Source organism: Trichosurus vulpecula, chromosome 7, assembly GCF_011100635.1.
Source record: "Trichosurus vulpecula isolate mTriVul1 chromosome 7, mTriVul1.pri, whole genome shotgun sequence".
Taxonomy (NCBI): domain Eukaryota; kingdom Metazoa; phylum Chordata; class Mammalia; order Diprotodontia; family Phalangeridae; genus Trichosurus; species Trichosurus vulpecula.
In genome coordinates this window covers 16,690,011-16,703,746 of record NC_050579.1, presented here as the reverse complement: position 1 = coordinate 16,703,746, position 13,736 = coordinate 16,690,011, and the positions used below count along the sequence as shown (strand labels likewise).

Sequence of the window (13,736 nt, the reverse complement as noted above, 5' to 3'; positions counted from 1 at the left end):
CTCTCAGCATCCCCAGGCCACTCCCTAAGATCATGGAGGCAGGAAAAGGTATTGATGTACATTAATAAGGGACTTTCCTCACCTGGGAGTTCCCTTCACTTGTGAAATCACAGATCTAGTCCAGAAGAAGGAGTGTGGAGGCGTATACAGATAAAATGCTCCACAAAAGTATGATGCAGGCATCCCACCAGGGCTGAGCCTTGAAGAACGAGGAGTCTGAGAGGAGATGAGGCAGTCATCCACAAGCATTTCTTAGGCCCCTACTCCAAGCATTAGGCACTGGGGCAAGTGCTGGATATACAAAGACAAGCTGGAAACATCTCTTGCCCTCAAGGAGCTTACACTCTATCAGGGAAGAAAATAATCTGTGTACCTCTGATCAGCCAAGCAACCATTAATTGATATGGCACGGGTTCTGGACTTACTCTCCCAAACCCCACTCATACAGGGAGGTTGGTTTCCCAGAGGCCACTGCTCCTTATCCCTTCAGAGAATACCCTGGGGTGAGGGTGGGGGTGCCATGGGCTGTCTTATTAATGCTATAACATCTTATAGCACTCAGCACAGTGTCTGGCACATAGTAGGTGCTTAATAAATGTTTATTGACTATAGCTTATAAGCCCCCACAAATATACTTTCGCCTCCCATAATTATCAGTTTATGTCAGTGAGAATTAATTAGTTTTTTAAAACGGTATTTGCTAAGTGCATCTAGAAAGAACAGTGGATACAAACTTCCCTTGCTCCCTGTAGAGCCCTGAATCTGCCTTTCCTCGCTGCAGCCAGTCTGTCTTCAGTTCTTGTCCAGTCACTGCCACTAGCCACTACTGCCCCATGAATGCTGCTGGGATAGATGGCGGGGAGGAGGGAGAAATCCCAATCCCTCAGTCCTCAGAAGTTCACAGGGTCCTCCTCTGAGAAGGATAGAATGGGGATGGGGGGAGGGGATGGAAGGAGAGAGAGAGATGGAAACCAGACTCTGTTCCGTACAATCCCTGAAGAGGATGACCAAGTCCCTTAACCAAGCCAAAAACATTTCCTATGAGATGTCAATTCACTTCACCCAGTGGCTGTACTGAGCTTCTAAACAGATCTAGGACTTTTCACCCTTAGTCTTAAGCATCTGATTGATGGATGGCCAGGCCTTGTTCATGCCTCTGAATGATTGTCCTCACCAGACCAAGGAAGCAGGGCATAGCATCTTGTCATTTGCTTTAAGAAGGATGGAGTAATTTGACTCAATAAATGCTATCCTAAGTTCCTACTACATGCTAGGCACTGGAAATACATGTCTATCAATATGTTAGTATATATACATGTAAATGTGGATATGTGTGTTTGGGTGTCTTCATGTAATCAAAAAGCATTTGTTGAGCACCTATTAGGTACCTAAGCCTATGTTGGCTACTGGGGATATGAAGACAAAATTAAAACAGTCCCTGCCCCCAAGAAGGTTACATTCTATCAGGGAAGGGGAGACACTATTTAGATATACAGTTACATGACAAATAGAAATTTACAGAATGAATGAGAGAGAGAGAGAGGGGAAGGAGGGAAGGAAGGAAGGAAGGAAGGAAGGAAGGAAGGAAGGAAGGAAGGAAGGAAGGAAGGAAGGAAGGAAGGAAGGAAGGAGAGAAGGAGGGAGGGAGAGAAGGAGGGAGGGAAAGAAAGGAAATTTGCTTTTGTAAAATTCATAAATCAGAGAAGAGATAGGATTGAGTTGACACAACTTTCAGGGCAGTCCAGCCATGTGCCCCAGTAAATAAATGTACTTTCCTATTTCACAGATTCACAAACTACATACTTAATTTTTTTGCCTCATTTAGAATTAGCTCCTCTGCTTCTGACTCTTCCTCCCTTCATCTTTCTAAAGTGCAACAGCTTCCACAAAATGTTAGGAAACTGAGCCTAGCCCATGCAGACAAGGGGGGCGGGGAAGGGAAAGTAAAACTCACCAACTACTTTCGTTGAAATCACAATCGTTTTCCTTTCAAACATGAAGCTGTTTTGCCAAATAGTCGGTTATAGCTATTGAAAAAACTTCAGCTCAAGTCCCAAAATAACACTGATTCACCCTTATAGTTTTTTTTTCATTTCTTTCGCATGTTACCTTACACATGAAGGATGAGGGAGGGGATTCCCAGTGTGAAAACCTGTTTCAACAATCCAGCTAGCAGCTGTTGTGTGGGTGAAAGACCAACACAAGCCCAACAACAAGCACGCTACCAGCACGCTGCAAAAGCCCAGGTTCTTTTGATCTGCTTTACTAAGGAAAGCAACATTAAGGGTTGACAAGCTTACTTAAACCCGGCATACAAATACCATTCCCTTAGTTCAGGGGGAAAAGCCAGCACCCTGAACTTCAGAGCAAAATACAAACAAATTACAAACATCGACAGACAGACCAAATACAATTCATAGTTACAACATCAATGTTAGCAGTGAAGATGGTCACCCATGCCACTGCTTCCTCCGTTCATGTGGATACAGCCAGATATGCCCTAGGACAAGAGACTTTGGACCCCCAAGATACTCCACTCACAGACAAGCATACTCAGAAAGCCACAGTTGTTTCTCCTTCACTGCCCAAAGTCCTCTTTGTTACTTGGCAACTCCCAAACACTACATACTAACCAGGTATCTGCCTCTGCTTCTTTTTCTTTCAGGATGCCTCCATTGCCCACAGATTCCACCTCATGCGAGAGAGATACCCTGAAAAATTTACAAGCAGGTAAAACTCATACCTTCCCCCTTCTTTGCTTCTTTCTTCTCTACCCTACTCCCTTACCTCCATCCCTGTCCTGACATATCACTTTTCCAACTGCCCTCTTGGAAATATTTTTGGCCGGGTCAAGATGGGGTCATTCATTTGTGGCCTCATAAAGGCAGATTTTCATTTCTAAGAAGAAAGAAAAGGGAAATTTTCAGGAATACAGCTTAGCCTAGCTGGGTAGGATTTTTTTTTTTGCCCAGCAGGCAGTATGCTGAGTGAAAGATTAGGGAGCCAGAATGGAAAGAGGAGAGCTTCCCTTGGTCATTTCCTTGCTTAGAAGTTGGTTCTGTTCTGAAACAGCCTTTCTTGGTTTTGTTCCTTCCCTAGAGTTGGTGACTCTTCCTCAATATGCCTTCTTAGAGAGATAACTTGAGGCTTCTCTGGAATGTGGGCTTCTCTTGGGCTTCTCTTAGGCTCCCTCCATTTTGTTTTCCCTTAATCCCATGCTCTCCCAAAAAACTAGGGTTTCTAGGGTGATGAAGGGGGGAAAGGAGCCATTGACCTCTTCCTCTCCTGTCCAGCAGGGGGCAGCAATAGAGAGAAAGTGGGTCACCCTGTAGGCAGAGTTGAGGAGAGAAGGATACAATGGCCCCACCTCACCCCTGGTCTGTCCTTGGCACTCCCAAGAAAACTGGGACACTAGGGCAAAAAAATATCCGTCCAACCAGCACATCAAAGAAGCCCTCCTCCCTGACTTGTGTCCAGCAGAGAGCTGTAACTGTTGCACATTTCTACCCGCTGCTCCCTTGTTCTTCTCTCAGGATCCTCCCATTCAGTGTTTCTTAGTGTCTCTTCTCTCTCTGATGTACTAATTCAAGGCGCTCCCCCAAGGTCACAAGAACCCCAAATAAACCTGCGTAAACTGAGTTCCCAGAGTATAGTTCTATAGCCAGTCTTAGAGCTAGAAAGATTCTGGGTTCATATCCTGCCTTTAACACATTCTAGCTGTGTAAACATAGCCAAAGGAGTCAGAAGACCTGGGTTCAAAGTCTGTTGTTGAGACACCTATGAATGACCTTGGGCAAGTAGCATTACCTTCCTGGGCCTCAGCTTCCTTGTCTGATAGAATAGATGACCTCTGAGTTCCCTTCCAGCTCTAAATCAGATTCTATATTACAGATGACCTGCTAATCTATATCAGGGAAAAGAGTTTTCATAATGGGAGTTCCCCAACACCGATGAAATCGTACTCCTCCTACCTGTCCAAAAAATCCAAAGTTAGGCTCCTAGAGCATCATGACCCTGTTCTCTGAACACTGAAAATTAAGTTTAGGCTTCTGTGATGAGCGTGGATTCTCCATATTTTGCTAGCTCACTAGCTACTTATGTCCCATCTCCATTAGGTCTCTTGTCCTATCCAAGCTGAGCTAGTGTTAATTTTTTAATTCGCCTTCAGAATCCTTTAACTTTGATTCAGTTTGCAGCCAGAAATGCATTAGCTAGAAGAAATGGCTTCTAGGCCAAGGAGGGCTGGGGAAAGGGGTGGGGGGTGGTTGAGCAAGAGACATATTGCAAAATACTATGAAGATTTGAATATCTCACTTGCCAGTAACAGCCTGTGGGGGTAAAAAAAGGGGGAAGAGTGTGAAACTAAGCCATTCTCTCCTGAAGATTATAAACTTGTAAATGAGTGTCAAGAAATTACTTGTATTAACAATGACTAGGGGAAAACTCTTTTTTTCACAATCTTTGATCCAAGAAACTCTTCCAGGCAAAGATAAGGGGAGTGTTTAGTGAACCCTAGAAAGTAAGTAAGCCCCATAAAAGCAGGAAATGCCTTGCTCTTGTACCTGTATCACTAGTGTCTAGCACAGAGTAGGAGTTTGATAAATGAAAAAAATGAGAACCCACTGAAGGGCCCAAGGAGCTGGGGCACTATGTTCACTCCCTCTCTTAAAGGGCTCATCTGCTCTAGACACATGCAAATTGTCCATTCAGTCCAGGGGGAGCCTGGATTCGGATGAGATGCTCCCTTTACATTCACTCTTTGGCTCATTAACCCCCTCCCCACCCTGCCACCCTGAGGGCACGTTATTTAAAGCTTAGGTGTTAGCTCATGTGTAGGTCTCCTCAAAATGGGAGAATAAAAAGGGATACAATGTGAACAAAGTGATACAATATGGGACAGGTATTTATTTCCTATACACAAAAGCCTCATAAGCATGCATCGACAGAAAGACTTAAAACAGGATTCAGTAACGATTTTTAACTACAGTTAAACTTGGGAGGCTGTTACTTAAACCTTATCATGACATAAAACAGTTTGCGAGACCACCAAATAGTCATGACTACATTTCACCTAGCTTCTGCACTGTCCAAACAACTCTTGGTCATTGTCACCTTTTCTGATAAAGAAGTTTCCCTTTGCCTTCAGTCAGCTCCACTAAATGGGCCTAGGACCTCCAGACCTCTCCGACTCAAAAGTCATCTCTAAACCTGAACTTGTCAATGTAACAAATGATGTTCAAAAGGAAACACAAAACGGAAAGGCAACCAGGGACCAAGGCATAAGCTCATATAGTTTAATCTGTCAGGGGAGACAGGGTACTCATATAGATGAACAGAAAATACATATACCATAATGTGGGGGTAAGACACAAACATCTACAGGAGGGGGTCAAGAAAGGCGTTGTATAAAGGGGGCCCCATGTTGAAGGTGGTGCTTGAGCGGAGCTCTGACATCAGCAGTAATTTCACACTATACCTTCCCAGGAAGCTAATGGCATTCAATTTTTGGATACCAGATATGTCATAGAAGCATAGATTTAAAGCTGGCAGGCACCTCAGAGGACATCTAGTAAAATCCCCTCATTTTACAGATAAGGAAACTAAAGCTGAGGAAGGTGACGTGATTTGTCCAAGGTCACACGGGTTGTATGTATCGGAGATAGAATTTGAACCCAGATGCCCTGACCTCAGAGACAATAATCTTCCCACTATATCACACTGTCTCCTATAAGGTCATAAGTTTTTAAAAGATTACCCTACCACAATCAAGATCAGCCTATCTGATCTGGGACCTCGACCCACAAACTCTCTGAACTGATGAGAGATATTTTTCATTTGTGGCATTTGAAGCTAGAATAAGTAGGCCAACTCCCAGAAGGACAGAGGAATCTCCTCAGACCCATTCTCCAGCTACCGGCCAGTCAGCCTCTGCCTGGATTCTGCCAGTGATGGGGAGCTCATTTCCTCCCAAAGAAGCTCAGTTGGGTTTGGGGCTGGTTCTCATAGCTAAGGAGTTTTCCCTTAAACTGAACTCAGACCTGCCTCTCTATAACTTCTACCCAGTTGGTGCTTGTTTTGCCCCTCCAGGGCCAAGCAGACTGGCCAGGCAGCCTAAACCTTCTCTACCACAGCCCCTTTGATATTGGAAGACATCTGCTAGGCTTCCTCTTCTCCAGGCCAAATTAACTCAAATCCTCCAAGCGATCCCTCCATCATATGTAGGACAATCTCCACCTTACTGGTCACCATCCTCTGGAAGCTTTCTATCTTAACAGTCTTAGGAGCTGGATCTAGACCTGGAGGGAACCTCCAAGGCCATCTCGTTCAGACTCTTTACAGAGAAGGAAATGGAGCCTCAGAGGAGAGGGACTTGCCCAAGATCACACAGAGTTAGCATTAGAGGCAGGATTGGAGCCCAGGCTTGCACCAATTCTCTTTCCATTGTACCTTGTCAACGTCTCCCTTAAAGCGCGCCCCCCAGGAGTGGACACATCTCAGAACGTGGGCCCATTGTCCACTTCTTTGTGATATGAGGGGAAGGGGAAAGGTTGCCCCTCATCCTCTCCTCTCAGAGCTCCATTTGCTGCAAGGAACGTTGGGAACAGCCCTGCCCTCTGTCCTTCCTGTGCATCGCTCTTCGATGATATCCCATATAATTCCCCGGCCTATCCGAGAGGCAGACGAATAGCTATTTTTCTCAGAGATTCCTTATTTAGCATTGGAGATGTTTCTGTTGCCATGGTTACACTCCTATACCAGTCTGTGAACCTGGGAAAGGTCACAAAAGATGGGAAGAAAACATGGCAGCTGGGGTCTGGAGGAGTGAACCATGGAAGCAACTTAAATGTGGGGCTTACCTGCTGCCCTTTGGAAAGAGTAGAGGGCCTGGGCGAGTTCCTCAGACACGGCTGAGTCTATTAGGATCGTTGGGGGGTGGTGGGGAGAGTCTGTCCTCATTGTGAAGTCTGACTGTTCAAGGCTGGAAGGAGATGACGTTTGTCACCCAGTTTTCTGAGACTTGGGATTTTAAATGTTGCAAAACTGTCCTTTACATATAAATCGATCAGCAAATATTCATTAAACACCTACTATGTGCCAAGCACTGTGCTAGGCACTGGAAATATACATAACAAGGAATGAAACAATATCTCCTCGAAAGGAATGCATCTCCTAATGGAGGGGAATACTGATCTGTGTATAAATATAGACAGCATCGATTGAAAGCTGATAAATACCTACACGCACCTATGGATGGGCACATATATATGTGGAAAAGGTGATTTGAAGTGTTTCTTGGTATTCTCTCTGTAAGTGGAACCGTAAATAAGGATGATTCATTGTCCCCCAAACTCAGCCCTATCGTCTGACCAATCTGGAGGTTTAGAATCATAGAGCTGGATGAGGCCTCAGAAGTCAGATGAGGTAACTGAGTCCCAGAAAGGAGGAGTGTCTTGTACAAGGTCACACAGGCAACCAGTAGCAGTAGTAGAATTGGAACCCAGGGCCTCCAACTCTAAACCCAGCCCTCTTTCCATTGTAGCATACTGGAGCTCCTACCCCCTCGGTATGTGCCAACCGCGGGTATGACATGGCAGCCGGGAAAACAAATGCTGTCCCAGGTCAGAGTCAGAGTGACCAGGAAGAGGAGGGTGGCGTTCTGCCTCACTTAGGTTCTGGTCAGACTAACTTTCTGAAAGGAAGTAAAGGCAGAACCTGTTTCCCTGGAGCATCTCAATGAACTTTTGAAAAAATACTGAAAGTTTGCGAAAGTCCCAAACAATTCATCATGGCATTCCCTTTCTTTTTTTTACTGTATTTTTAATGCAAAATATCAACTTATGTGTCAGACACAAACTCCCCAAGCAAAGCCTGGAAGAGAGAACATAAGCTGCTTAACTCTTTATTAACCAACCCACAAAAACGTTTGCCTGCCTCCCATGGGAGGTGACGGTGCCAGGAGTGAAATATGCCTGTCCCTGTGAAAGAACGTTTTTGAGGATTTTACAGGTCTAAGAATGACTCGTCCTGGGCTTAATGATAGGGTCAAAGGTCTAGAGCTGGAAGGGACCCCCTCCTTCTACAGCTATATAACCTAAACGCACTCTGGGTCCCATTTCTTCCCTTGGGAGCCAAGGAGAACAATTGCTCTCTCAGATGACTACTTGTCAAATATTTGGCGTACCAACTGGGTCGTCACTCCTCCAGGCTAACAATAATAACGACCCCCAACATTTACATCCCTCTCACTTGGCCAGGCTCTGCGCTAAGCGCTTTATAGTTATGATCTCATCTGATCCTTACAACGATCTTGGAGGTGGGTGCTGCCATTGTACCCACTTTATGGGTGAGGAAGTGGAGGCAAACAGGGTTAAGTGACTTGCCCGGGGTCACATGGCTAGTAAGCTCCTGAGGCCAGACTGGGACTCAGGTCCTCCTGACTCCAGGCCCAGTGCTCTAACCACTGTGCCAACTAGGCCCCGTTAAAAAGTGCATTAGCTTTTTTGGCTGTTGTTGTGGACATAATTAGCTTATTGTCCTAACTCTTTGTCACATGATCTATTGTCCAGCCAGGCCTTCCCCTTCACAGAGTTGGGAAGTTGATTTTTTTAACCCAAATCTCAGGCTGAGTGAGTAATCACGCAGACATCAAAGAATTAACAGTTTAGGGCCAGATAAGGCTTCAGATGCCACCAAATCTAAAATCTGAAAGAAGCATCTAAGGAAGGATCTGAAGCTCCGGCTTCCTCCTTGCATGTCCAGGGCCCATCCCCCATACTAGCTTGACTCACCAATATCCCAATGAGCAGTTGATGACCCAGTCCTAGACAGAGGAAAGTAGCAGGAAAATGGGCAATGCCACTGAAACCAAAGATGGTCATCACTCTAGAGCTAGAAGGGGACTCACAAGCCATAGTGGCCAACACCCTCATTTTACAGATGTGGAAACTGAGGCTGAGTGGCTTGCCTAAGGCCACACAGGTGTGAGGCCTCAGAGGTGGGCTTGGAACCCAAGTCCTCAACTCCAGAGATGATGTTCCTTCCCTGGTAGCGTCAAGGAGAGGGGGCTGGCAGGAATCTCAGAAGCCACAGGAAGATCATGGAGGATGAGGCCTGAGCAAAGACCCCCCAACTCTGGCCACTGAGGGATCATTATGGAGGCCTGGGGGGGGGCAGCTCCCAAGGAGTGAGGGGACCAGAAGCCCACTTGCAGAGGGCTGAAAACTGAGTAGATGATAAAACAGTGAAGGCTACACCTGCACCTACACTTTCAAGGAGTTTGGCAGTGAAAGAGAAGAGGGAGACAGGGTGATAGCTTGGGGGGTGGGCATAACGGAGCAAAGGCCTTTATTTGGTTTTGTTCTTAAGGATAGGGAATATCTAAGCATGTTGATGACGATATGATGATAACATTTATATCATGCTTTAAAGTGTGCAAAGCCCCACTTGCTGTACATGTTTTCTTATTTGATCCTCACAGCAGCCCTGGGAGGTAGGTGCTGTTATGATCCCCATTTTACAAATAAGGAAACTGAGTCCGAGAAAGGTCTTTTCCTCCAGGATCACATGGGAAGTGTCCGAAGTGAGACAGGTCAGGCCTTCCTGACTTGGTCAGCTGCAGCGGGAAGGAAGCCCGTTCCTGGGGAGAGAATGAGTACGAAAAGGGAGATGGGAAGGGGTGGAAATTAGAGGCTTATACAACGAGGCAACTGCCAGGAGAGAAAGAAGGGGAATGAGTCCGAGGGCCTTAGCCTCGACAAGGAGAAGGACCATTACCTCCTCTGAGGCTGGAGTTAAGGAAGATGGGATGGGCGAAGACACTGAGAGCTTTGGCAATGAGGAGCAGAGCCGAGATCACAGATCTCAGATTTCCAAGGAGCCGCAGAGCAAGAATCTCTTCTGGAAGGTGGAGGGCTATGGGTGTGGAACCTGGCATACACCTTCTTTTTTATGTAATTTTATTAAACTTTTTTTTATTTCTTTAAGGGATGGGAATGACAGGGATGAGGTCTTGGGGAATGGGAGTGATAGAAATACAAAAGACAGCAGTTCTTAGAAAAAGAATTCCTTCTACAGTATACTTAAGGAGTGGGCATCCAGGCTTTGCTTGTAGATCTCTAGGGAGGAGAAGCCTGTCCCTCTTACACGAAGCCTCAATTTGTGGCTTCTGCCCGTTGTTCCTGGCTCTGCTTTCTGGGGCCAAGGCTAATCCCTCCTCCAAATGAGAGCCCTTCAGATAGCCTGGCTCCTTTAACCGTCCCTCACATGACAGGGACACAAAGCCCTCCTTCAGATCCCCTCTGCTCTATTACTGCCCTTCCTAAAGTATGGCTCAAACTTGAACACAAAACTCCAAACGTAGAGAAAGGCAGTAAGGTATTGTAGAGAGTTGGCCTGGGTTCAAATCAGTCCTCAGACACTCGCTAGCTCTGTGACCCTGGGCAAGTCACTCAATCTCTGCCTGACTCAGTTTCCGCAACTGTGAATCAAGGTAATAGCAGCACCTTGCTCCTAAGGTTGTTGTGAGGATCAAATAAGTGCTTAGCACAGTGCCTGGTACATAGTAGGCACTTAATAAATGCGTGTTCCCTTCCCTTCCCCCAGGGGCTCCCTCATTCTAGATGCTACCCTCTCCTAATGTACTCTAAGCTCCCATTGGCTTTCCTAGCTACCCTCAGACTGTAGATTGAGCTTGCAGGAACAAGAGAGGTGACCTCAACTTTCTCAGTAAAGTAAGCAAGAAGTTTCAATGTCTCCCTATTGCCCACTCGATAAAGTATAAACCTCTGATCCCAACATTCAAGCCCATCAGATCCTGCTCCAAACTCCTTTCAGCCCGATGCCCTTCGCTTATTCTGTAGCTCTACTCTCTGGCCCCTCCTCTTGTCCTTCCTTGTGCTTCCATACCCTCCCTCACGCTGCTCTCCATGCCTGGGTGCAGAAAATGGATTCCTCAAACCACCATCTTGGGTTGACCTACTTCCATCCTTCAAGGCTCCACTCAGATGTCCTCTCCTTCAGGAAGTGAGGGGTTTCTTCCTCAAAGATTCCTCATAGGACTTTGCCTAAACATCTTCTTTGTACTGGTCCCTCTCCCCACTGAAGTGTAGTTCTCTTGGTACTGTCTTTTCCTCCCCCATCATAGCGAGCTGGATTAGGTCAGTGTCCTAACAGACTTAGTGTCTTCAGGGTGTTGACTATAGCAGGGTGTATAACTATTTGCTAAATAAAACTTAATAGCAAAGGATGAGGAAGGATCGCATTGAAACAACAGCCATATCTTTAACTTAGAAGCCAAAAGCGAGTATTTACGGTATCTCATCTGATTTTTATAACAACCCTGTGAGGTAGAGGGTGCTACTACTATCCCCATTTTAGAGAAGAGGAAACTGAGACTCAGAGTGATTTAGACCTCGAGGGGAGCATTAGAGGCCACCAAGTCCAACGCCCTCATTTTGGAAACTGAGGCTCAGGGAGAGGTTAAGAGACTTGCCCACAATCACACAACCAGGCTGGATTTGAATCCAGGGCTTCCCAAGTCTAGTACTCTAGACACTACACCCAAGCTGCCATCAGGGTCATTGGCTTGTGGGGATCATCAGAATCTCATCCTTTGGAGCTTTCCATCCCCTGGGGGCTGACTTTTTTGGGGGAATTTCATGGAATCCAAACAATTATCAGAATCTCTTCCGTGACAAGGTCACAGACTCCAGGGTAAGGGTCCCTGTCCCACACAGACAGAGTCCCAGCTTAACATGGATGAGCAAGAAGCGATGAGAAGGAGGGAGTGTGAGCTTCTCCCACCCAAGCGCTTGGCCCTGGTCAGACACCCTCTAGACTCCGGCAATCAGTTTGGGACTCCCCACTTAAAGAAGATCCACAAAGATGATTAGAGGCTTAGAAAATAAGACCCACCGGGAAATCTTCAATAAACTGGAGTTATGTGTCCTGCAGAACAGGCAGGGGAATGATTTAATCCCAGGCTGCCCGAGAAGGGCTCTGAACAGATGGAGAACAGCCTCTCTTCGTCATTCAGACATGCTCAGCTGGAGATCAAAGAGAAAGTCTGACCCCGAATCCTGAGAGACACTCAACTAAGTCACAGTTGTGGGGTGGGAATGGGGGAATGGCCTCTAGACATCATCAAAAGTGGGGGACGTTTCCCTCTCTGGGAACAGTTAATGGGTGATCCAACTGAAGAGCAGGATGGACATACGCAGCTCCTCACCCAGGCTTCCCCCCCAAAGAGAAAACCTTTCCCAACTTCTCCGTAACATTCCAAGGCCCTGCTACCCTGTAAGACCCCAGGCTGGATTCTCTCCTCTTTGGGATGCCAAGTGTCCTGATCAGGAACCAAGTGTTCCTGATTTATTCCTCCATGTTCCTCTCATGGATTGCGGTCATCCCCAAACAATCTTCCCAGCCTTCTTACACATTACCTTCTTTCGGGTAATCCACAGTCTAGTCAAACTGGCCTTGTTACCGTTTCTCACTTAGAAGGCTCTGTCTCAAATCACCGTGCTTTTGGCTCTGCCCCATGCTTAGAATGCCCTCCCTCCTCTGCTCCCCCTCAGAAAGCTCTTGGAATCTTTCCTTTCCTTCAAGATTCAGCTCAAATACCACCTTCCATGTGACCTTCCCTGTCATCTGCCTAGCTGCTAATGTCTTGGCCCTAAAAAAATTACCATATGTTTTGGGTATATATGTGTGTATCTATCTATGCATTGAAATGTAGATGTATCTGTGATGGATAGATAGATAGATAGACAAATGGATAGATAGGTGGATGGATGGATGGATAGATAATTTTGTATAGATCTATCTTTATATGTACATATTGTATGTCCCCAATACAATGTAAGCCGCTTGAGGGCAAGACCTATTTCCTCTTGATTTACATACTCAGGGACCTAATACAGAGCCTGGTACATGGGATGAGTAGATCTGGATTTCAGTGGTATTGAGAAAAGCTCCCAGTGAGAGAACTCCCTCTACCAGGACAGACCAGCCCCTTCTTAGCAGTCTCTAGCCTTAGAGAGTGGCCTGGGCACTTAGTAAAAGCTCATTGAATAGGTCTGCCATCCCCAATTCCACTGCCCAACTAGGCCAGACCATCATCATCTCCCCCTGGGATTACTGAAGGAGTCTCCTGCCTTCTCTCCTTGTCTCCAGCTTCTCTCCAACTTCCACCTCCTCCCACATCCTTCAAGCTTCCTAAATAGTTGCCTTCAGACTCCATTTTCATCATGGTGCCCAATCACTTACAAATCTGCTGGCATTTCCTGCTGCCCAGTGGGGGATACAGAATCTTCATTCAAGGCCTTCTTTCATTGACTGGAAAACCAAGCCAACATTAGAGGGGCAGCCTAGGGTATTGGTTGAAGTGCTGAATCTCATGACCTGGGTTCAAATCCTGCCTCTAATACTTTTTAGCTGTGACCATGGGAAAAACATTTTACTTTTATGAGCCTCAGTTTCCTCATCTGTAAAGAGGGGGGCATTAGACTATCGGGTCCTTCCAGCTCTAAATCTATGATATTCTACTCTTTCCCTACCTCCATAGTTCTTCCATTTTGTGTACTTTCAATTCCTACCTGCTAGAGTCACTTTCTCTTCCTAGGCTTCAGTTCCTTCATCTGTAAAGTGAGGGGGTTGGACAACCCCCCAGCCCTAGATCTGTGATGCTAGAGTCAGCTGAGCACTAACAAATGTTGGGAGGCAGCCTGGAAGAGTGAGCC

The 13,736-nt window shown here is 46.2% G+C and overlaps 1 protein-coding gene across 1 annotated transcript in view; it reads left to right on the top strand.

The window, feature by feature from the left end:
- Positions 1 to 13,736, top strand: part of DGKG (diacylglycerol kinase gamma) — a 229,009-nt gene that overhangs the window by 130,134 nt on the left and 85,139 nt on the right. The window contains exon 26 of the mRNA XM_036768121.1: positions 2,666 to 2,730. Within this exon, the coding sequence (XP_036624016.1) occupies positions 2,666 to 2,730 (65 nt within the window). The remainder of the gene's footprint in view (positions 1 to 2,665; positions 2,731 to 13,736) is intronic.